The sequence below is a fragment of the Plectropomus leopardus genome, chromosome 10, assembly GCF_008729295.1.
Source record: "Plectropomus leopardus isolate mb chromosome 10, YSFRI_Pleo_2.0, whole genome shotgun sequence".
Classification (NCBI taxonomy): domain Eukaryota; kingdom Metazoa; phylum Chordata; class Actinopteri; order Perciformes; family Serranidae; genus Plectropomus; species Plectropomus leopardus.
The window spans coordinates 32,491,948-32,516,196 of record NC_056472.1 but is presented as its reverse complement, the minus strand read 5'-3'; the positions used below and the strand labels follow the sequence as shown (position 1 = coordinate 32,516,196).

General features: G+C 43.4%; 1 protein-coding gene across 1 annotated transcript in view; it reads left to right on the top strand.

The window, feature by feature from the left end:
* Positions 1-24,249, top strand: part of kcnh3 (potassium voltage-gated channel, subfamily H (eag-related), member 3) — a 161,127-nt gene extending 136,878 nt beyond the window's left edge. The window contains 9 exon segments of the mRNA XM_042495056.1: positions 3,105-3,304; positions 5,191-5,440; positions 13,785-13,999; positions 19,230-19,486; positions 20,749-20,849; positions 20,957-21,009; positions 22,789-22,911; positions 22,913-22,982; positions 22,985-24,249. Coding sequence (XP_042350990.1) covers positions 3,105-3,304; positions 5,191-5,440; positions 13,785-13,999; positions 19,230-19,486; positions 20,749-20,849; positions 20,957-21,009; positions 22,789-22,911; positions 22,913-22,982; positions 22,985-23,751 — 2,036 coding nt within the window. The 3' untranslated portion in view covers positions 23,752-24,249.

Below are 24,249 nucleotides of genomic sequence, written 5' to 3'. Positions count from 1 at the left end.
AAATAAGCAACAAAAAATGACTAAAAGGTGCTCGAAAATGTATTTATTTCATATATTATATTATTTATTATTTATATATTTATTTAAAGTATATATTTATATATATATATATGTATGTGTGTGTGTATATATATATATATATATAGTATATATATATATATATATATATAATGGATCTCCTTGATAATTTTCTAACAATCTTCCCTTTTTAAAACTATTTTTAGGTCATTTTTTGCTGCCTTTTGCTAATTTATTGCATTTTTTTGTGAATTTCTTGTCAAGTTGGTCATTGCTTTTTTCCCCATGTTTATGAAGGAGAACAAAATACTTTCAAAGGTTTCAAAGGGTTTAAACCTCTGACACCTGAGAAAACTGGTTTAATTTCTTTCCAAAACAACGGAAAAAATATAATGAGCAATTTTGCAAGAAATGTAAACTGCAAAAAAAAAAAAATAGTAAAAGGCAACAAAAAACATCCTGAAAATTAGCTGGGGGGAGTTTATTAGATATTATAAAACAGTACGGGAAAAATGTCCAGAAAAGAATATTTATAATTCTTATAATTATTGATTTTAATTTATGTTACAGGAAAAAAATCTAGATTTTTTTAGCAGAGTGTTTTCTTGTTTTTTCTTGTTAACTTTTCTTTTTTTCTGGTAAATTTTTCAAATTGTCTCTTTCCATTGTTATTGAAAGAAATCAAGCCACTTTGCTCAGTTTCAGATGGTTAAAAAACACAGCTATTTTAAGGTGACAAAAAAACAGTTGTTATTTTCAGGTGATTATACACTACAGAGAACATACTTATTATATTATATTCTGTTTATAATCCCACAAACTGGCCCTTTAAGTAACATTTGCTAAAAGCTGCAGCCCAGCTGCGTTACGAAATTAGCGAGCAGTTTTTGAAAACAGCATATTCGTATAGTTTGACTCCTTTTTAAAGATTTTAACCCTCAGAAGGAGCCAATGAGCTCGGGCTGAATGCCACAGACAGACTGCTGAGAGGAAAACACGTCGCTGGTTCGGCTTTCTCTATGGGATCTGCAGACAGAAAGAAAAAACATAGAATTAAGCTTCTCGTCCTTTAATTAAATTTTGGTTTTGGATGAGTGAGTGTTTTTTGTGTTGCATTGATTTTTAATAACCTTGCACCCACAGACATGTACAGAACGTTATCGAAGCAAAGCGAGCTCACCAAAACACAGACAGAAAGAGAAAAAATCTGTTAAAAAAATGTTGGCAACCACAAACCACAACAATATGTTACATTTGTTTATTGATATTTACGTTCAAACTTTACATTTCAATAATGCTGGTAATGTTTGGTTCGGTTTAGGCACAAAAAAACACATATATGATTAGGAAAAGATCATGTTTGAGGCTTGTACGGTCATGAAATACTTGAATAGTCATGGAATTTGCAAATAGCAATTTATTTACTGGCCAGGAAAAGTTCTAGAAATCTAAAAATACCTTGAAAGTTTTGGAAAGTAATAAACTTTAGTTTCATGAGTCTGTGTAATAATGCATGGTGTGTTTAAGTGCTGCTGAGAGAACTTGAAAAATCCAACAGCTGCCTGTGTCTGTGATAAATGGTGTCATTTTTAGTAATTTTAAATGTTTGTGATTTTTTTTAAATCACCAAAACATTTTTAGAGAAATAATATAATGACACAATTTTTTTCTTTAAAAATAACCAGAATTTTAAAGAAGCGCAAATGGCCCAATTAAAAAATATATATAAATAAATAAATAATTAAAATCAGCCATAAAAGTTAATATAATATGCAGTCATTTAAAGTTGTGTAGCCCAAAGAGAAAGCTATAAAAAAATGTATGTGTGCTATGAAAAAATGACACGCCTTTTTGCCCCAGCAGTTCGTTAGTTATGTTTAAATTGTAAAGTCTAATCCTGTTCTGAATTCATTCAAGCTATTACATAGTAATGATAAAAACCGATAAGGAGCATTAATGGTTGTTTCAGAGAATTAATGGTCTTTAAATTTGCCTCAAAGTTATGAGAAGTCATAGAAATGTATTTGTAAAAATGTGCATAAACCCTGTTAAATACTATTTTAGGGGCGCAATGTCCATTAAAAACACAGTGATGTTCAGTAAAAAGACATTTGCTTTTTGTGGCATAATCCCTAATCCCTGCTGGAAAAAGAGTCCATTAAAGAAAACACCCAAATTTAGTGTCTAAAAAGCCTCTGGAAACGCAGTGATGACTCACTAAAATACGATTACGGTTTTGTGGTTTTTTGGGGCTGCAGCTTGGCGGGCGTCTCTGTGTGACACACCATCCATCACCCCTCCGCCTCCCGATGACAAACTCAGCTGACATCCTGCATCACTTTAGAAACGCTGAAATGATACCTACAAAACGCACAAATGCAACGTATACAGGGTTTATTGCCCCTCAGCTCTGACTGACAGGCACCTCTGCGTCTTCGCTCACAGTTTTCTAAATGTGAGGTCATTGTGCCTGAAGGAGCAGTCATCCTAAAATAACGTCATTATTCTGAGTGTCAGTGGACCGTGTAAGTGTCCTGTGGTCTGAGCGCTGTTTCAGCAGCTTTTCTGCTCGGGCAGGAGTTAAATTTAGGGAGAGAAACTGCTCTGCGGTACCGTCAGGAAGTCCATTATGAGCTGGATGTTTCCAGTCCTCACTGGGAGGCTGCTGGTTCACACTCAAAGCAAACCTGAGTGCGACTGTTTTATTAATATTCATATCTCAGCCACGCCAGAGTCGTTGCTTAGCCTGAGATTAGTTAGTTTGGGGTTTTAGGAATAATAATTCAGTTGTTCTTACTGGTGTTTTGTTCAGTCAAAATCAAAGCTTTATTCCTTTTATTTCTGTAGTGTTTTCCTTATTTTAAGTGAAGGCAGTAATCCACTCGAGGCGGTGCTTCACAGCGGTTTTAGAGCAGATAAGTCCTTTTAAGCCCTGCGCTCTTTAACTTCTTGGGGTTTATAGAGACGTCCTGTGAAGCTCCCCGCTGTGCTGAAGCATTATGGGATTTTTTTCTTCTAGATAAAAGCCAATCAAACACCTCTGTAATTAAATCTGTATCGGCACACATCCTCTCCTCCGTCTGCAGCGCTGATGCACGCCGTGGTGTTTGGCAACGTGACAGCCATCATCCAGAGGATGTACTCGCGCCGCTCGCTCTACCACACCCGCACCAAGGACCTCAAGGACTTCATCAGGGTCCATCGGCTGCCCAAGGCCTTGGAGCAGCGCATGCTGGAGTGTTTCCAGACCACGTGGTCCGTCAACAACGGGATCGACGTCAGTGAGGTGAGACGGCGAAAACTTTCAACTCACACTGAACTCACAAGAATGAGTTTGTCTTTATGTTGATTTTATGAACAAATTATTTATTAGTTTTGTTTCATGTGAAGTGAACTGACCCTTTAACCCTTTGAAACCTGGAGCGACGCCACTCCTCTTGTGCTGCTTTCAGACTTTGATTAAAATTTTCAGCCCAGTGAAAATTGGGACGATTTCGTTCAGAAACATGGGGAAAAAGGAAATGAGCAAGAAATTAGTAAATGAAAAAAACTTTATCAAAGGTTTTACACACAAGCGCGAGGTTCTCCTGCAACATGTGAACAGTGACTTTTAGAGGAGGACAGGCTGCGTCTCCGTGTTTTGGATTTAATTGATTTGTTTGCTTGATGAGCATTGATCTTTTTTTCTTACATTTGTGTAAAAAATCTGTTTATCTGGCAACCTGATAACTGAATAGTTTGGGCGCATATAACACGGGGGTAAATCAGTGATGCACGATAATGATTATTTCACCCGATACTGATAATTTCCAGCTTCTCGTGGCCGATAAGATACCGATAACCGATAATTTCTTATAGTTTGTTTTTCAGTACCTGAGGGAATGAAAGGCTGAGCTGTGGTGAGTACAGATGAATTTAATTTGTGCATTTTCTCCGGCGGAGAATAAGAGCGGAGCGGATCAGTCAGCATCAGTAACTCGTCCCCGACTTTGTCTCTCAGTCCGCAGCGCCGTCAGGTCTCACGGTGCAGGCTGGTCAGCAGGTCAATGATGAGAAACAACAGGGGCGCTGAGTTTAGGATTATTTCTCTCTTTATTTGTTCATTTGTTATTTTCAAGGCAGAACATGAAGGAAGGACGCTAACGGGCGCAGAGAATTATTATCAGGTTTTTTTAGCGCGACCAGCAGCGCCCCTCCAGCGTGTGGCGCTGTAGGCGACCTCCTGTATCTCCTGTAAGGGCCGCCCTGGACAGTATATTAACTCCTTGTTCACTGATGATCTAAGTAAGTTGCTAAATGTTTCTCCTGTTGAGTTTTTTTAAAACAACGCCGCTGAGATTCTCTGAAAAGCCACTAAATAGCGATAAAGTCGGCACGTTAGTAGTCCTCTCCTCCGTCACCCTGGGACCTTTGATCGTGTTGTTTGTTTGTTTTTGGACGTGGAAATGTTGTTTTATTGCATAATATCATAACAGCGTCCCCTACACTACAGAGAAAACACAGACTGATGGAAAATCTCGTCAATGGCAGGGAAAGAATTAAAAAAAGACAAAGAAACAACGGGTTAAACCTGCTGCTGACTGTTGTGCACTGATCTCGCAGCAGCAGTTTGACGCAGCGTAATGCAGTGTGTGTAGTACTGGAGGAGCGAAACCATGGCAACACGGGCGAAATAAAAGCAATTTATGCTTATTATTATCCGCTGTATTTATCAGCCAAAAATGTTCTTATCGGAATTAACATTATGAAGTCATTATGACGTCCAATTATCGGCCGGTAATTATCGGTCCGATAATTTTGATTTTTTTAGGACTGTATAATATTAATTGTTTTGTTTTGGGGTTTTTTTAGTTATAAAAATGGGTGTAAAAATGGGATCCCCAGTGTAAATGTTTGACTTCTCACTGGCCTGTATGCTGCACCTCTCTCCCTAACCCAAAAAAAAAACAGTTTCTTTACTGTCATATTATTTATCATTTTACTTTCAGAGAAAATCTTTAGTTTTGATAGCCTTATTTAACTTTCACTCTGCTTCACATTTTTCCTGTAGTCACATGTTTGGGAATTACTGCTCTCAGGTAATTACGGACGGTGGAGTTTGTGGAAACCTGCTGTTCTGTTGAGTCTGAGGACGGAGCAGCTGTGAAGTGTAAACCTCCTCTCACTTCACAGCTACTGAAGGACTTCCCGGACGAGCTGAGGGCCGACATCGCCATGCACCTGAACAAGGAGCTGCTCCAGCTGCCCCTGTTCGAGTCGGCCAGCCGGGGCTGCCTGCGCTCCCTCTCCCTCATCATCAAGACCTCCTTCTGCGCCCCGGGCGAGTTTCTCATCCGGCAGGGGGACGCCCTGCAGGCCATCTACTTCGTGTGCTCGGGGTCCATGGAGGTCCTGAAGGACAACACTGTGCTGGCCATACTGGGTGAGTGACGGGAGCCGGGTGAGGGTTACAGAGAGATCTCAGCCTGTTCTCATTCTCTGTTCATGTTAAAAAAAGAAATGCACTAGAATTTGTATTTTGTGTATTTATGAGCCAGGACGCTGTGATCTGGTGACCTCTGTGCTGCAGGCCGTCCTCCCTCGTGTGTGCAGGGCTGTTGGGAGAAGTTTGCCTTCAGGGCTTTCTGCCAGAGAGCCTTAGGTTTAGGAAAAAGTTTGGCTTTAGGGGTTTAAAATTAGATTTTTGTCAGAAAGCCCAGAAGGCAAATTTCTACCTTGTGCAATGACAGGAGAAAAGCAGGGAATCATAGACACAGTAAACACAGAAAAACAGTGAGTCAGCAAACGGAGGCAGACGGGTCAAACAAACACAGGACTTTGACCCAGGAGATCAACATCACTTCACAACATGACGCCATCGACTCGATTTGATACATTTGATTTAATATATAAAAATACAGAACACAAATGTGCATGCAGTCAGTGCTCTGAATTTTTCGTTAGATTTCGGGACTTTTTAAACCCTCTTAGTGACTTTATTTCTTTCAAGCAACTTACTCAGACCATCTGGGGGAAAAAGAGAGAAATATATTGTAATTAATTCCCTGCATGCTGCACAAAATAATCGCAATCCACAGCTCTTTTCCACCATTAGCACAGGATCTCCTGCGCTTTTGGGCCATGCACGAGGTGTAGGACAGGCGGGGCAGTACGAGAGGAGACGCCGCTCACTGTTGGAGTTCAATTGTATTGAGTTTCTGTCGTTACGTTGATGCTTGCGCTCTCTAGATTGGACGGCCGAAAATGTCGTACACAGTTCAAGTGCCAAAGCTCTCACGGCGTTCAAATGTTTTGTTGAGGATCAACAAAAGATCATCTGATGACTTTAAGCTTTTTCCATTGTGGTCCTATAATAATCCTATATGATAATAATATTGAATAATTTCCCCACAGCTTATTTTCATGTCATTTTCTTAAAGGGTTAACTGAAATATTGAGAGATATGTTAGCAATGTGTGCTTGTGAAGAACAGAGTGAGATTTTTTTTAGATTCAATTCTTAATCTGTTTGTCTCTATTTATGAAAATTATTCTGTTCCACATTGAATATCAAAGCTATTTTTTCCCCCAAATTACCACGATAATATTCAAATAAATATAGAGACAGGAAGAAAAACTGATAATGAAATGTCTTTAGCTGAGTGTTGGCTTCAAAAAGATGACATGCTGGTTATCTAATTAGAGTGAAATACAACCATGTGGTCTATTTATTTGATTTATTTTATTATTGGAAATTATGTGTAAATCTGCGGCGCACAATTGGATGAAAACTGAACAGCAGCCGTGCAGCTTTGACAGACAATTTACCTGTCAGAGTGAGAGACATAATGACAGGAAGTGAGACGAGCGTGATCAGCGGGAACGGAGGTGGGAACCGATAATTTGAAGAATCCACTGATGAGAACTGTGTCTGTTTGATATCAGGTGCTGTTAATAAAGTTGGGACGGAGAGATCGTCTCTCAGTTCAGCGATTACGGCTGAAATCATTTCACAGCGCCGGGTTTGGTTTCATCCAATCAGACCTGAAGAGCAACTTGATCTGGATTTGAGGGGAAATTGGGTTGATGAGGAAGACGAAGGAACGAAGGACAGATTTGTGTGTGTGTGTGTGTGTGTGTGTGTGTGTGTGTGTGTGTGTGTGTGTGTGTGTGTGTGTGTGTGAGTGTGCGAGTGGGAGCTGTCTGTCCCCCCCCCCCCCACCCTGCCTTCCTTGTTGTGTGAGTGACACACACACACACACACACACACACACACACTTGAAGCTTCCCACAGTGTTGAGCCTGTGAGCTGTACACTATAATCCTTCACTCCAGTGTGAACAGAGATGTCGGGACTCTTGCAGTTGAGGATGAATGAGTGAATGAGGATGTTTGCGCTGCAGAGAGTATGAATGCGTGAGGCCGGGAAGGTCGTCATACTTCCTGTGTGCTCTGCAGATCAGAAGGAGATTCGACACAGTCTCATCTTTGCAGGAGTTTTCAGGGTAACATCTGTGGCAGCTGCACAGCATTCAGCACGTACAGTAGATTTTAGATTTCTAGTCACATTTTCTTCTCCTAAACCAGCCCAGAGGCTGAGAATGAGAAGTTGCCATGTGTGTTTCTGCAAACAAAGATATGTTACATTTTGTTTTTCGGGGGGCTCTTGGCCTTCAATTGATAGCACAGACGAAGTGTGAAAGTGGGAGAGAGACGGGGTGACATGCAGCAAAGGGCCGAGGCTGGAGTCAAACCCGCGGCTGCTGCGGCGAGGACGCATCCTCTGTACGTGGGACGCCCGCTCTACCAAGTGAGCTACTGGGCGCCTGAGTTTGGGACATTTCCAGATGTTTTTGTGACAACAAGAATCAGGTTATTTTTAATGAGAGTTTGGGATATTTCCAGCCATGTTTGTGGCTACAACACTGGACATTTTTGAAGAGACTTTGGGACATTTCCACTTGTGTTTGTGGGAAAAAAATGGGATATTTTTTTGACGAGTTATGGACATATTCGGCCGTGTTTGTGGGGACAAAATGGGGTAGTTTTGGACGAGAGTTTTGGACATTTCCAGCTGCAGAGATCCCCTGCTATTTCACAAAACAAGTTTTCAGGGAAGTACATCTTATTAACAGGAGCCAGGCTCCCTCTGACTTCCCTTTAGTTGGCACACTGGGTGGGATTGATGCTCGTGTTCAGTGGGAGCACCACGTCGTGACCAGATGATTGATACAAACATAGAGGTTGTACGTTTTGGCCGTTGCATAAACGGTTAAAGCGGGTTAAAGCAACATAGGAGACCAATAAAAAGCATCTTTCCAGCTTAATCTGCAAATAGTGAGATCTTTTAAACACCACAAAGAAAGTGTCAACTTCTATAGAAGAGTGTGAACATGCAGCTCGTCAGTTGAAAATGATGCCAATGGTGGCATTTCCTGCAGAAGAACAAGTGCAGGCTTCACACATTAGAGTTTTGATTTCTGGAATAAGCATGTAACTGTGTGAGGAAAACATTTGTGTGTGTGCGTGTGTGTGTGTGTGTGCACGCTGGCTTTTGTGAAGTGGTGTGATCATATGTGCTCACTCACATCGGTCTCTGGAGAATGTGAGGGCGGCGTTGTGTTCCAGTGAAGTCTAATATTAAACAGGACTGATTTGCAGACAGTGTGTGGGAGGAACAACCAGAGTCATGCTCTGCACAGCCACGAATATCACAACTACCGCCGTCACGTCGCATGTCATTTCTATACTTTAATACAAGTCAAGCTTCATTTACTCTCATATTCATTAATTTAAGAGGCTCTGTTTTTTAATTATTTATTTACTTTTGTTCCATCTTTTCTCGTCTGTTTGACGTGACAGCTGTACTCGGTCCTCCCAGAGAAAACAACAGGATCTGTCTTTTACAGCAGGTGCCCCGAAACCACATTGTTTGCTTTTAAATGACAAAAAGCCCTGCAGTGATAGTGGTGATTACAGAACAAACAAGAACAAAGGCAGAAGTCAGGTGATGTTACATACAAACATATTACCCTAACTTAACACAAAGATGGTTTTAGATTATTTTTTTTAGATATTTGTTGTAAAACTTCTTCAGCCACCCCAAAACAACTAAGATTTATGACGCTGGAATTAAATTGTGCTCATGATGCTCGCAACATCAAAATATTACATAAAAAAACCCAGTTTATCATCAAATCTACGAGACTACAGTCACGCTGGCAGCTCTGTGAGGCTGTATTTTTGGGGGACTTTCTAAAACCTTTATGTAGGTCATAATTACAGAACCTGTGTGTGTAATCGTGTGCCAAAAAAATTAGTGGCATTGAAATTAATTTGCGCAAACGTGTTATTAACGCACTTTATTTGCATAAATAAGAATAATAAGACTCGGGCCCTAATAAGCAGGATCAAGACAGAATAAAAAGATAAGTTAAAAGATCAATTAGAAGATAATATTAAAAGATAGATGTCAAATAATAAGAAAACATGAATAGTATATTCTGTACGCCTTCACACTTGCCTAGTTTGTCTAATTTTTCAAGAAAGAAGAAATAAAACTAGCCCATACTGAACCTAACTGAGCCTAACTTTTCATTTTTTATCAAACTAAAAATAATAAACATAAACAACATAAACAGACAAACATTTTAAATCTAACAAAATTTTGCAGTAAAAGTGAAAGACAGCCGGACGCTGAAGAGAACTGAACAGATTGTGAGCCGTGTGGTCAAACACGATGTCGCACCTGTGACAACAGCTTAAAATAATGTCTTTAGTTGGCTGTCTCGCAGGCTGAAATCTAATTTCCTCTGGATGTGCTTCAAAGCCTTCGCAACACTAATCCAGCGAACGGGGCGAGCTTTCCCTGACGTGTGTTTGTGTGAATGTCTAATAGACGAAGTGATAGACGGAGAGATGAGGGAGGAAAGAGGGGAGAAGGATTTCACGTGTGTTTGTCTGCGCCGCAATGACAGATGTACACTTCTTAAAAATCAGTTTCTCAAAAGGTCAAGATGTATTGAATTAATGGGCTATACCTGCGCACCTGCATTTCCCCTTTGTGTCCATCCTTGTGTGTGTGTGTGTGTGTGTGTGTGTGTGTGTGTGTGTGTGTGTACGTGATGAAGTGGATTTATCTTCAAATGCCAAGCCCCCCGGCCCATATTTGATCTTGATCATGACACACACACACATCAATAGGGGGAATGCGGTGCTGTGCTGGTATTAATAATGGATAGATTTTACATTATTAAAGCACCTTGATTATTAATGCTCAAGTGTGGATCGAGCAGAGCCCCGCAGAGCCCGCGGAGCTCTTCACATGGTTCAGCCCACCATGGCCTTTACCATGAACCTGCGTGTGCAGCGTTCTTCCAGGAATTATCCTGTGTCCGTGCTCATGTTTAAAAGGTTCATTTCCAGCTGTGGGCCGCTCGCTCTGACCCGACACACCTCTGAGTGTTCAAGTGTAACCAGGCGTGAAGTCAATCAGACATTTTGTCCATCGTGTTGTGTTAAAGGGAATCTGTTCTGCTCATTTGCAGGTTTAATACTTGTATTTTGGGATTGTACTAGAGCACGTTTACATGCTTTAATGGGGGAAAAGATCCTCATACTGTCTGTGCTCTGTCTGATATGATTTGTTTTAGCACCGTCTCTTCATCTCTCCAGTTCATCTGTTAAAATAGTATTTGCGAGTCATTGTGGTGCTCCATGTTTGCAAAATGTGACTAAATAGTCACGGTCTGGAGCTCTGCAAAAGCCCAGCTTTTTGTGTGTGTGTCTGTGAGAGGCAGAGAGCTGTGGGAGAGAGGGAAAAACAAAACGCTGGTGTCAGGGTCTTTTGCCGAATCCCCACGTTCAGTATCGCTTTCCAGCTCCTCCGTGTTTGTTTTGGTGCCGTGTGTTGTGTAGTCGCCCCCCTCAGCCACGCAGGCGGATGCAAAGTGTTATCATATAACGTATAACATAGACATGTTTTTCATGGTCAGACAATACATTTCACCCCATATTAGCCTCAATCCAAATTTAAATATTGTCAATTCAGTTTTTCACAGTGTCCTGAAGCTGGCTGATTTGGGCGTGATTATCCCCGATCCTTATCGTTGGCATCTCTGCTTCTATACAAACGCACTGCTTCTGTTCGTGTCGTCTTCATGGATCTGCTCCCACATGAGTGAGGGGATGTGGCCATTATCTGTGACAAAAAACGCAAACTACAAATGACTTATATGATTGGCTGGATTTGCAGAAGTGTTACATCTAATCACGCTTGACCGGCCTCGATTACAAATTCGGAACTCACTATGTCCGAGAACTCACAAAACCGAGTCAAAATGCGTTCGATTCCGAGACGAGACCCACTAAAAGTGGTCTCGAGCTCAAGATTGATCTTGAGTACTACAACCCCGTGTAAACATACTGACTCAAACTGTGCTCTAAAGGTTTGAGCAGGATGTTAAAGAGTTAAAAGGGGTTTAAAAGTAATGACTTGTTTGAAAATCTGTTATCACAAACGTGTAATATTGCTGCTGCGCCACAATGTCAAAATCCTCCAAACAAGTCGCTTTTAAAAGATGTGATGTGAAACATCAGCTGAAACTTTGAAAGAGAGCGAGGACCAAAGAAAAACGAGCTGTTAGTGCTTTAAACGCTTTGCCTTTGTAATTTTTGATAAAATGAGCTCCTTTCATGAGCTGCCCTTGTCTGTCTCACCTTCAGATTCAGACGCATCGAAGACGGGACAAACACACGCTCTTAAATGTAACTTTCAAGTGTTGGTGTCCTGCTGCAGTTTAACATTTTGCTGTGATTAGGAGCTGAAGCTCTCTCCTGACGCTCGCCACCGCCGCCGCCGCCCATCATCTGTTCGACAAAAGACAATTGGAGCTTAACTGTGTGGTGTGGGACTGAACAGAGAAGTGGAGGAGTGATGTGAAAAAGATGGAGAGACAGACGGAGCATGTGAAGAGCCCCTCGTGCCAAATTAAGTACAAGCACAGATTGGGGGAGGGGGGTTTGAGAGATGCGAGTGCAGACGGCTGTCGGACAGCGACAGCAGGATGTGGAGGTGGTCGGAGGTTCGGAGGTTCGGAGGGGAGGCTGAGCTCCACGTGCAGTAGCTGCTGTTGCCCAACACGGCGTGCTCGAGCTCCTGCTCCTAGTTCTCACCTCCCCTCTCGCTTTCTCACCCCGCCCATCCATTTCCACTCAATCAAGCCCTGCCAGTCTGCAGCCGCCCCCACGCTGTGTCCCTCTTCAATCTCACCTTTCTTTCCCTCGTTTCCTACATTTTACATTTTCTCACCCTCCCTCCCTCGCGGTCCTCCTCCACACTCCATCACCCATTTTAGGTCCCTGCCCGACCCTGCCCTGCCTCCATCTTGCCTCTGTTTCTCTCCCCCTCTTTCTTTAGCTCGCTCTTCTGTTTCTCGTTTGTGTGGCTGTGCAGCCCCGAAGCACGCTTTGTTTGACTTTTTCCCTTTTTCCCCAAAATACTGCGGGAGCCCTCATAAATGAATGTTGCCAAATTTAAACTGTAATGCATTTTCTTTTACCATCATGCTGCGTGCTCAGTTAGTAACCTAAATAAAAAAACTGCATTTATACATATTGTTGAAAATAATAACCAGAGCAGCACAATCGGTCCGTGTATCATTCAAATATTCAAATCCGTCTGGCAAACTAAAGAAAACTGAAAAACGAGTGAGAATTTAGTTTAGACCAAATATTGGACAAAAAAACACATTTTGTCTTTTTTCTGAACTCTGAGCGCCACTCCTCGGGCGGCGCATGCGTGAGGCGTGGAGATGCAGCAAAATGATACCTTTGGAAATAAGAAAATAAATTTTAAAAATAAAGATTAAGAACAACGTAAATTTGACTTTTCTGTTTTTTCAATATTTTATTTATACAGAAAACCGAAATTCTTACTTTGTTTATTCTTTTTAATTGACAACGAATGACACACGGACCATAATCCCTGCTGCTGTTATAGGTATTACATTTGCGAAAAATTACATTTGTAATTAGGCAACTGCAATATTTTTGTAATGTCGATAAAAGACAATTGTGAGATGACTGCGTTTCCACTGAGTGATGTTCTGCGACTTCTCGTCTGGTGATAACATCGCAGTAACCATGGCGATGGATGTTCAAAACATTAGCAGCTTTATTTCTATTGCAGCCACCAAACTAGCCGTCATTATTTCCAATCCAAGGCCACGCAGGCGTGTTATGGAGCCATGATGGAAAGGCGAGCCCCTTATACGTGTGAGTGGCCACGTATGAGGGATTTCTGGGAGATGTGGTCCACGATTTAACAGAGGAATTGTGGATTCAGAACTTGCGGATGATCCGCTCAACTCTCTGAGTTATGTGATGCAATAACAGCTCTTGTAGCTCCTGCTGCATCATGCCTGCATGTTTTTTTGGACATGGTCATGTGACTCTTTAGTTACAGAATATATCTATAAGAGCAAAATAAGTGTTTCCATTGCAGTTGTGCAAAATATGGCTTTTTGAAATCACCTGAAATACCACCTCAAGCGAGGGTCAACACTTTTTTGCAATAAATGGGACTATTTTCAGAACTGATGTGTTTCCATTAGGCATATTTTATTTTTGCAGTGTCACTTTGTAGAGTTTGAGGGTTAATGGAAACCCGCCCAAAGATCTGCAGCTCAGACAGTCTGTGTTTTTTTACCCTCAGGGGAAAACTGAAAATATACTCTCTCTTATGCTCCAAAGTTATAAATGTATCTTTGTATCTGTCTGCATGCCCAGGGAAAGGAGATCTGATTGGGTCGGACTCCCTCACAAAGGAGCAGGTGATTAAAACCAACGCCAACGTCAAAGCTTTGACCTACTGCGACCTACAATACATCAGCCTCAAGGGCCTCCGCGAGGTCCTCCGACTCTACCCCGAGTACGCCCAGAAGTTCATCAGCGAGATCCAGCACGACCTCACGTACAACCTGCGAGAAGGCCACGGGGCCGACGTGAGTACACGCAGTAATGCAGAGTGCTGACGGGGTTATATGAGGTACTTAACCAAAGACAGTTACATACAGTTACGTTAAAAAGAGCTTTTAGCTCTAAAAAAAGCTTTGTTTCTTGGTGCAAACAATAAACATACAATAAGATGAGTAAAAAATCAATAAATAAGAAGAAAAAATACTGCAACACTCGAGAATTTATAATAGAAATATGGTCAGGATACTCTCAAAACTACAGCAACATGATAGTTATGTACAGTGTAGCTGTTTCAGAATAAAAGCTGTGCAGTTTTGTCCAGAGATGTGCAAAAATGTTTGACAAGAATTGTGCAAAAGTTGACATAGAGCGAATACGCAATGTTCAAGGACAATAGTCCAAGGTGTATCGAAAGCTCCTGCAGTTTGGAGTGGTATTTAGAGGCTAAGGTGGCTGAAGGTGGAGGCTGCGTCGATAGAAACGGTCCGTTAAATGGTCTAATAAAGGTCTGCAAGTGCAGTAGGACTGACGGTGCATATAGATGGTGCATATTTATCAATGCATGCAGGAACAGCCAAGAGTTTAACTATGGCAGCGTAAAGATTTGGTTAAATGTCATATGCTGGATATAAAAAGATACAATATGTTACATTTTAGTCTCTGCAAAAACTGGGCAATTTGGCATTAAGTAACAATAAGGGATATTTGTTATGATAACATGAAAAATATCTCATTTTAAAATGAAAAGGATCTTGCAAAAAGGAGGAAAGTTCCTCATTAAAACCAGAAACTGCCGCACACCACCCATCAGATCAGTCGCCCCCCCCCCCTCCATGTGCAGCCTTGAAAGTTCAAATCTTAAATGACATTTTGTTTTGTGCTAATGGGCAGCCTCAGACACCTTAAGAGGGGTCTCATGGATAAAAGCTATGCGTGACCTCTCCAGCACCGCTACTGTAACGCACGGGTCCGTGCACATTTTTCCTAACTGCTGCCATCACACAAACACTCAGCCTGCGCCTCTGGCTGGTGCAGCAGCAGCAGAGGGAGCAAAACACGGAGACAAGAATAGCTCAGTGCTGCTGTTTGAAGCTGTCCTGCTGCTAAAAATAGTGCAGGGGGGAAGCACGGGCTGTCCCTGACTGGCTGTGTCCCCCGCAGCTGCTGCTAAGATTGGATCCTGCTCGTTATAAATAGCTCAGCCAGCCGAGGAGGAGGAGATACGAAGGGGAGGGGGCTCATTTTCTCATTTTCTGTTCTGCTCTTCAGTTCCTCCTTTTCCACTGCAGTGCCATGTGTTTCTCCCGGGCACGGCACGCTTGCTGCAGAGCGCGAGCGGGGTGCAAATGTGTGCACATATCAGCGCGTGGCATTATCTGGAGGATGCACGATTCCAGATGCACAAGCTTCTGCCCATATCTTTGGTCCGCGCTGCAGATGTCCGTCCTGGTTATGTATGCTGATCCCTTCTGGTACCAGCAGCCCAGGAGAGTGTGTATGCATATGTATGTATGGGAAGGTTGCTGGAAAACAGGGGAAAAAAAGCCTGCAGGTATCCAGCACCTTCTTGCTCAATAAACACAGTCTGCTAGATGCAATCCCACAGGATGAATGAGAACGTTCATCGCAACAAAGAGAGACGTGCAGGCCACTGCTGATGAAAAATACAAGAAAGGATGATAAAGAGGAAGAAGGATCTTGAAAAAATGGAGTGCCAAATGTGAAAAGGGTCTAGTAAGAAAATAAAAAGGCAAAAGTTTTTGTTGGAAAAAAAGATGAGGAAGCAAAAGATCCATCATCTAAGCGATGGTTGTACTTTCAGTGGCCCTCCCTGCTGATTCACGAGCTGCAGATTGACTGTCATGACCCCGCAGCCTTCGGCGAAACAATGCAACGTGCAAAAACAACCAGTCAACTGGGTGCGCTGAGCTGTGCTACAGAAAGAGGGGGATATTACAGCATGTTTTAGTACCCCGTGTCCCTGTGCTGTTCAGTCTCTGCAGCAGAAACATGGTGAGAACATCGTGCCTGCACCTGCACATACTGTACAAAAACTGCTGCAGCAAAAAGAAGGGGGAAAGAGCACTTTGTTCATTCGTGTCCTTGCGAGCACAGCTCACATACATCCACTCACGTGGGTGCCCACGCTCAGACTCCTGCATGACTCGATCACACATACATGATTGCAAACTTCAGCACACCCACGTACGCTCGCACGCAGACAAGCGCACGCCGACACGCGGCAAGTGCACACTTATTACGCCCCCGCATCGCAGAGCGCTCCTCGGTTTCCTCCAGAGCTGGGAGCTAAGATTAGAACAAGGGAGCTAAAAATAAATTACGGTGGCACAGGAGGGGGGGAGTAAAGGGGGGGTGAGAGGAGGCAGTGGGGGAGGAGGAGAAGAAAGTGAGGATGCTGAGCGTGCAGGGAGGGAGGGAGAGGGAGGAGAGACTTGATTAAAGGAGAGAGCAGGGGGAAAGTGGAGGGGCGTTGGCTTGTCTGCATGATGAGATATGAAATACATTCATTACTCACTGCAGCAGTCAGTCTGTGTCAGAGCAGGCAGGTTATTACTGTGAAGCCGGTTAAGGAGAATGACAATTTGTCATCTGATCCGTAAAGCTGTTGTTTTTAAAGTAGAAGTAAAGAACTGGTTTAACTTGCAGGTGAAGTCAGACTCAGGGTCAGTGTTTTAGACACAAAAGGCACCAGAGAGACACTTTTTTATGTTTACTTTATATCTAATTGTTAAAATTTTAGTCATATTTTCTCAATTTTGTAAAGGTTGATGCAACTTAAAAATGACAAGTTTAATTAAATAAATCTTTCGAAGTTTGGTAACTTCAGTAAACCAGGTTTGCTGTGTAAATCTGTATTCTGCTGGCTGAAAGCTGCTCGTATTTATATTTTCTTAAACAAAACAGAACTCGCAGATTTTCTAACGTCATTATTGGTAAAATGCTAAATGCACTATGCAGCATTTTTTCAGTTCATTCACACACACCGAACGTCCGACCACATCTGTTAAAATACATTAAAAGTGATTTTCTGCTCTTTTTTTTTTCTATTTAACGCAGAACTTTTAACATCGTCGTTTCAATCTCAGTCAGAGAGTCCTGTTTTGTTTAGCTCGTCATTTATGGAAGTTTCAGCGACCCAGCATCAACACTGAAGACAGCCTAAATTATTCAATTCATAAGCAGGGACATAGCTGATGGGGAGCAGGGACGAGTGTAACTGCCAGGGGAGTGTGTGTGTGTGCACGTGTGCGTGTACGTGCATGCGTGCGTGCGTGCATGCCTGCGCTCAGAGGAAAGTGATGAGGAAAAGTCAGACGCAGCAGTCTGTATTAAATGTAGCATGACAGGCTTCTTTTCGCAGTCTGGCAAAGACAGAGGCAAAACAATATTCACTCAAAACAAAATAAGAAATAATTGGACTTAAACTTGTTACGATTCTCTTTCTGATTTCTCTCTGACATTTCCGCGTCTGACATCATCTCTGGAGGGTGACAGGAAAAGTTTTGAACACGGCTCAGAAGTCCTTTTTATGAGTAATTACCTGTAATGTCAGCACGCAGGCCCACTTTATACCATTAAATTATGAATATTTCATTCTTCATATGTTAATAGTCACAAAAACAAAGCAAACCACACCAAAACGTACATTTTAAAATAACAATGTAAAAGTTATTGAGATATCTGTTCATTTGAAACATTAAAGTATCCTGTTATCTTTGAAAATCCTGAGAGAAAAGAACATTTTATCCAGAATATCTGTAAATGCTCACTCTTCAATGTTTTGAATGGTATTTTCGATTATTGTCAAAAATAAGCTCTGTGACGAACACAAGTTTATGATATTTGCACATTTTTGTTCAGCGTGATAATCTTCACAGATTAACACCGTTTATGTGTGTTTTGAAGCGTAAATTAAATCGCCAGAAGCAAAAAGCGACATCGTGGTCGCACGTGTTATACGTCAACACCCTGAATCGTCCGACCTCTGATCGGATTTAGTGCGATGAATTTTCTACGAGTCTTTCTCCTGCTAGTGTGACCTGATCGAGTTAATGATCGTGGCGATGTCAATCGCTACTCTCACGTGTAGTATCTGTGTGCGCTGTGATGACGTCTCACGTCCCCGACAAACACTGGAGTCCCGTTTAGCCACTTGTTAGAAACCGCCTTTTTATGACACGTAAAATCTTAAAAGTTAAAAAACTGAGTTTATATGGAAGTATTTTATGTCTAAATATCTTTAGCCTGAGTTAACCGCAGACCTTATTTAAGGCATTTTACCAAAAAACCATTTGAAAACCCAGACACTTTAGGAGGGAACCGGGAGTGCAAAAATGCGAACAGACTACTGCGTTTTAGGACTCATTACTTCACCGCTCTGTAGCAACTAGCTGAAAGAGGGAATTTCTCGACCCACCGTGGACGAGTGGACAGATTTCTGTCAACAAATAGCTTCCCTGAGACGAGGACAACAGTCAAATAAATGAACTGTGCATGTAAACACTGAGTCTAAACTGAACTCCACTTTAAAACCTCCAAACTCCCTTTAGATGCTCTGTGAGGGGAGTGTGTGTGTGTGTGTGTGTGTGTGTGTGTGTGTGTGTACATCAAACATACACTAGCAGAAACTCTTGTGTTATTGTGCCACCTACTGGCCCAACCCAGTCTCTACGCTCTGTTTACACTGAAGCTGCTGAGCTCCAAACAAACACGGCCTCTCTGTTAACCCTTTGAAACCTGAGAAAAATGACCTGATTCAAGCACATCGGAAAAATTACTAATTTTACAAGCCTGACCCAAAGTATTGCTAATAAGTTATCTAAAATTACCTCAAAATTTACAAAAGAAGGAACAAGGAGATGACCTGACCCCTAAAGAAAAGAAAAACGTTTTTGTTTATTTTTTAATCTCCATAATTTTAATACCTAATTATTATACGTACAAATACCATTTTCAGTATTTTTTTCTTTTTTTTTCAATTTTTAAAGCAATTTTTGCTCTTTCTTACTTCTTTTTCAGGTTACTTGTTTGCAATGCGGGGGACATTTCTTGCCAAGTTGCTCATTGCCTTTTTGGCATTTTTTAAAAAATAAGTCAAACCAACATGTGGGTTTCAGAGGTTTAAATGCTTGTTAAAGGCGTCTGAGTGCAACACGAGGAAAGTAATGTCAGTCCAGGTTTCAAAGGGTTAATAACTGCAGGGGTGATCATGTTGTCTCCCCGTGTTCCTCTCAGGTGGACTGGGAGAGCAACGGCGGCTTGGTGAAGAAGCTGCCGTCCATCCGTGAGGACGAGGAGGGCGACGAGGAGCAGAACTCGGTGTCCAGAGCTCCTCGCTCCCCGCTGCGTCTCAGCAGGGGGCTCAACTCGCCGCTGCGCTCCCCTCTGCTGCCACCCAGACCCTTCAGAGCGCCCTCCGAGCACTCCCGCCCCACCACCCTGCAGATACCGGTGGTCAGCTTCAGCAGCGCGCCGCCTGAACTGAGCCCCAGGTGACACACACACACACACACACACACACACACACACACACACGCACACAGGCACACACACACATACACACACACACCTGACGCTGCAGCATCTGTCTCTGGCTGCCATGGTAACCATACTGCTGCATCACATGACTGTTGTGAGAGGGTGATACAGCAGTGGGGGCCAATTTTGCAAAATGACAAGACAAGAGGCCCGGGGCCAGTCACAGCTGCCTCATGTAGGATTTTAGGACGTTTCTCAGATTTTAGGACATTTCTCGGATTTTAGGACGTTTCTCAGATTTTAGGACATTTCTCGGATTTTAGGACATTTCTCAGATTTTAGGACATTTCTCAGATTTTAGGACATTTCTCGGATTTTAGGATGCTATTTTCTAGAATTTTTCTTTGGATGTTTCTACGATTCTGAGGATGTTTCCATGATTTCAGGATTTTTGTCGAAATTCAGGATTTAAAAAAAATTAAAAAAATTTAGGATGTCTTTATTATTTTCTGAGATTTTGGGGATTTTAAGATTTTTTAAGAATATTAAGACATTTGTAGGATTTTAGAACATTTCTTGGATTTTAGGAAATTTCTTGGATTTTATGATTTTTCTAGGAATTTAGGATTTTTGGATGTGTCTAAGCTTTAAGGTTGTTTCTAGGATTTTAGGACATTTCTCAGATTTTAGGGCGTTACTAGGATTTTAGGATGTTATTTCTAGAATTTTAGAACGTTTCTGTTTTTTTAGGACATTACTAGGATTTTAAGATTTCTTATCTAGGATTTAAGGACATCAGGGTCTTAGCTAGGATCTGTGTAAGGGGGTGCGTGAGATCCTCCTCTGTTAATTATTTTAATAAACAAGCTCTATTTTGATGCTGTTTTATGCTCTCCGGCACCTTCTGTATACTAAAAGTACAAACACAGTTCCCAGTGTGAATCACTTTACTTTTACTGTGAATTATAAAATGGTTGGGGCCAGATTTGGCCCGCGGGCCGTAAGTTGAGTATCACTGGTGCAGAGGTTTTTCTCTCTGTAGGAGGATGTGTACATGCAACATAAACGTGTCCGTGTGTGCACAGAGATTAGTGACACCCCGTCTGCTGTGTGAACAAACCTGCTGATGGAGGGGTTTTTGCTGTGTGAATGAAAACACTGCACAGCCGACACACACACACACACACACACATACACTGTAATTAGTGCCTCTACAGCTGATTTACATTCCTCTCCTGTGCGCCGTCTCTTACTTTAATCCCTTCTTTCTGCATAGATTCGTGGACGGCATAGAAACGGAGAGCAACTCCACGTCCTCACAGAAGTTTGAGTTCAGTCCCAGCATTTCACCTGCAGCACCACCCTCCCCGTACCCAGGTAACACACACACACACACACACACACACACACACAAGCATTTCGTCTCTGTCAGGTGTTTTTTTTTCTGGAGGATAAATGTTCTTGCTTGTTTGTGTTGCGTTCAGGGATCCGGGAGCACTCTGAGATCAAGCAGAGTGTGTCTAAACTGACTGAGGAGGTGAGTGCTGCCGCCTGTTTACATCGACCCGAGGCTCCGGGTGCTTCCTCTGTCTGCCTTTAGTCAGCAGAACATTTCAGAAATTATGTAACAGGTGTCACTGCAATAAGTCTTTTTCACAGCAGACCTTTTTTTGCATGAAAAGCACCGGTGCAATAAAATAAATAACGGCACTTAGACGATCCAGTTTCAGGGTTGTGTGGCCAGATGCGTCAACGCACAAAACCATGCGTACGCCTTTTCCCACACGTGAACTGGTATTTATAAAGCAGGAATGTGTCGAGAGAATATGCGCAACTCACGCATTTTTCAGACCACGCGTACACGCAGTTTTAGCTGAGATTTTACCACAATGATGGTTTGCAGATATGTGATGAATTAGTGCAGCGGAGCTGATATCCACAGCCGTGCAGAGTTACAGCTGCTTTGGCATCAAAGGAAAACCTCATCGATGCGACACAGCTGATGAAATTCCACTTTAAAGCGTTTCTTATTGACAGGTCTAAAAAACAAGTACACAAGTACCAATATACAAACTGATGTTTGAGGGCATTTCTAATTTTTTCACCAAAGTTTTGCATATTTGTCCAAAAGCCCAGAATCCTCTTTCTGCACTGGCACCTAAATCCAGTCAGCAGGACAGTCTGTCGTCACTGTAGGTTTTGTTTCAGACGCAAAAGAATTTAAATTCTATTAATTAAATATCAGACTGAGAGGGATCATGTTGCTTCAGCTCAGGTACGAGCTCTGAGAGTTTTCCATCGGAGCGCGCAGCGTTGAGTCAGATCAGCTCCCTGTGTGTGTGTGTGGTGGTGTGAACGCTCGGAATGGTGTGTGTGTGTGTGTGTGTGTGTGTGTGTGTAAACGCTCTGAATGCAGAGTCTGTCTCAGATTCTGTTTTACACAAATAAGGATTAACGTTGTCAGCACGCCGAGTTCCCATATCCCACTGAGCCACACGAAACCTGATACGGAATTTACATGGATTCACCTTTGTGCTGTCCTCTGGTGTGTGTGTGTCTGTGCTTGTGCATGCATGCATGCATGCGTGTGTCTGTGTGTGTGTGTGTCTCTGCATGTGCGTGCATGTGCATGTATGTGTGGGCCTATCTTGTTTTGTCCGTGTGTGCGTGTCTTTGTATCTGTGTCAGTGTGTGTGTGTGTGTGTGTGTGTGTGTGTGTGTGTTGTGTGCTTAACGTATCTTTGTGTGTGTGTGTGTGTGTGTACGTACGCATGCATGCGTGTATCTTCGTGTGTGTGTGTGTGTGTGTGTGTCTGTGTGTGTGTGTGTGTGTGCGTGTATCTTCTTTTGTGTGTATGTCTTCTTGTGTGTGTGTGTGTGTGTGTCTGTGTGCGTGCGCATATCTTGTGTGTGTGTCTGTGTGCATGTATCTTCTTGTGTGTGTGTGTGTCTTCGTGTGTTGTGTGCATGCGTGTATCTTCTTTTGTGTGTGTGTGTGTGTGTGCATGCGTGTATCTTCTGGTTGTGTGTGTGTGTCGTGTGTGTGTGTGTGTGTGTGTGTGTGTGCGTGTGCATGCATGCGTGTATCTTCTTTTGTGTGTGTGTGTGTGTGTGTGTGCGTGCGTGTATCTTCTTTTGTGTGTGTGTGTGTGTGTGTGTCTGTGTGCATGTATCTTCTTGTGTGTGTGTGTGTGTGTGTGTGTGTGTGTGTGTGTGTGTGTGTGTATCTTCTTTGTGTGTATGTGTGTGTGTGTGTGTGTGTGTGTGTGTGTGCGCGCGTGTGTGTGTTTACGCTCTCTCTCTCTTCACCAAACAGATGAACAGTCTCTCTAAACAAGTGTGCAAGCTCAGTCAGGAGCTGCAGGAAATGACACGCCTGCTTAAGCCCCTCCTCCAAACGGCGCCACAGCCAATCCTGATGACCATGATGCCAAATCTAACCAAATCTAACCCCGCCTCCGAGCAGCGCCAGCCAGCTGTCGACGAGCACCTGCCTGGTGCTGCCGCCCCCGCCACGCCGTGTTCCCTGCAGAGACCGGACACTCGCTCCCTGTTGGACAGCGGGGACATTGAGGGGGCGGATTTGCCCGGTTGCCTTCTCCCGACTCCTCATTCACCGAAACGGCCTAACTCAGCGTCGCCGCAGCTCCCGTCCAAACCGCCGGGGTGTGACGTCAAGCCCCCCGCCCCCTCCGACCTCCCCTCCCCAGAGGAAGGACTCCCCGAGGGCCTCCGGAGCCTCCACGCCTCCTCCAGTAACGGCATCTTTTTGCCCTCGCTGCAGGACCAGCCTCCTCTGGCGTCCCACACCCCGTCACCCTCTTTGTCCTTCTCCATGTCTCTCTGCTCCTCACCGTCCCTGTCCCCCTGCCAAGGCCCACATCCGTCCCGACCCGGCAGCTGCACCAGCAGAGGCCTGCTCCCCCCGCCTCCCTCCCAGGACACCCCTCCTCCCCCGCCGTCCCACTGCTCGGCTCCTCCGTCCCTGACATCCTCGCCCGGGGACCACCGGCTGAGGCTTCCCGTCCCTCTCGTCCCTCCCGCTGTCTCCCTCCAACCCTCCACCGTCTCCTTGCCCGTGTCTTTGGACTCCATCGCTGCACGCAGGAGGCCGGGAGACACGCAGACTTGGTGTAACTCGCAGCTGCGCCGCGGGGACGCCAGAGCGGTCACGCGCCCCCAGGAGATGGAGATGCAGGAGTGGGGACGACAGGTGGAGGACAGGAAGTCGTCCACGGAGCACATCAGCTTCATCGATGAGGAGGAGCCGGCGTTATGAACGAACTGAGCGAGGGAGGACAAAAGCTGGAGGAAAAACGGGATCAGCGGAGATCAGATCAGGGAACCTGATGCATGAGGGGATGACGGGAAAACGGACGGCTGGTCCATGTCACACGGGACGGAAATGCTCAAAGGACGGACAGGAAACACACCTGGAAGGCCGAGACGCAGCACCAGCCGTGAGCGGGTCCGTGTGGAGGACAGAGCTGCAGCACTGAGCAAAAACCTCAGGCCGTCTCAACCTGTCACTGTAACAAAGTTATGAAGATCAGACACATTTATCTCAGTCTCTTCACGAAAATACTGCTAAAATATAAAAATACGACACAACGCGCTCCCTCATGGCTCAGCTTTCTGGCACTGGGAGCTGAATCGTATGAACCTTTCGGGGAAACGCATTTCTTCATTTGGCTCTATTACAAATGAAGTGTTAATTATAATTAATTATTATATCACCACATCAAAACACACATTGTGCATTTTTCAAGGTACAGAA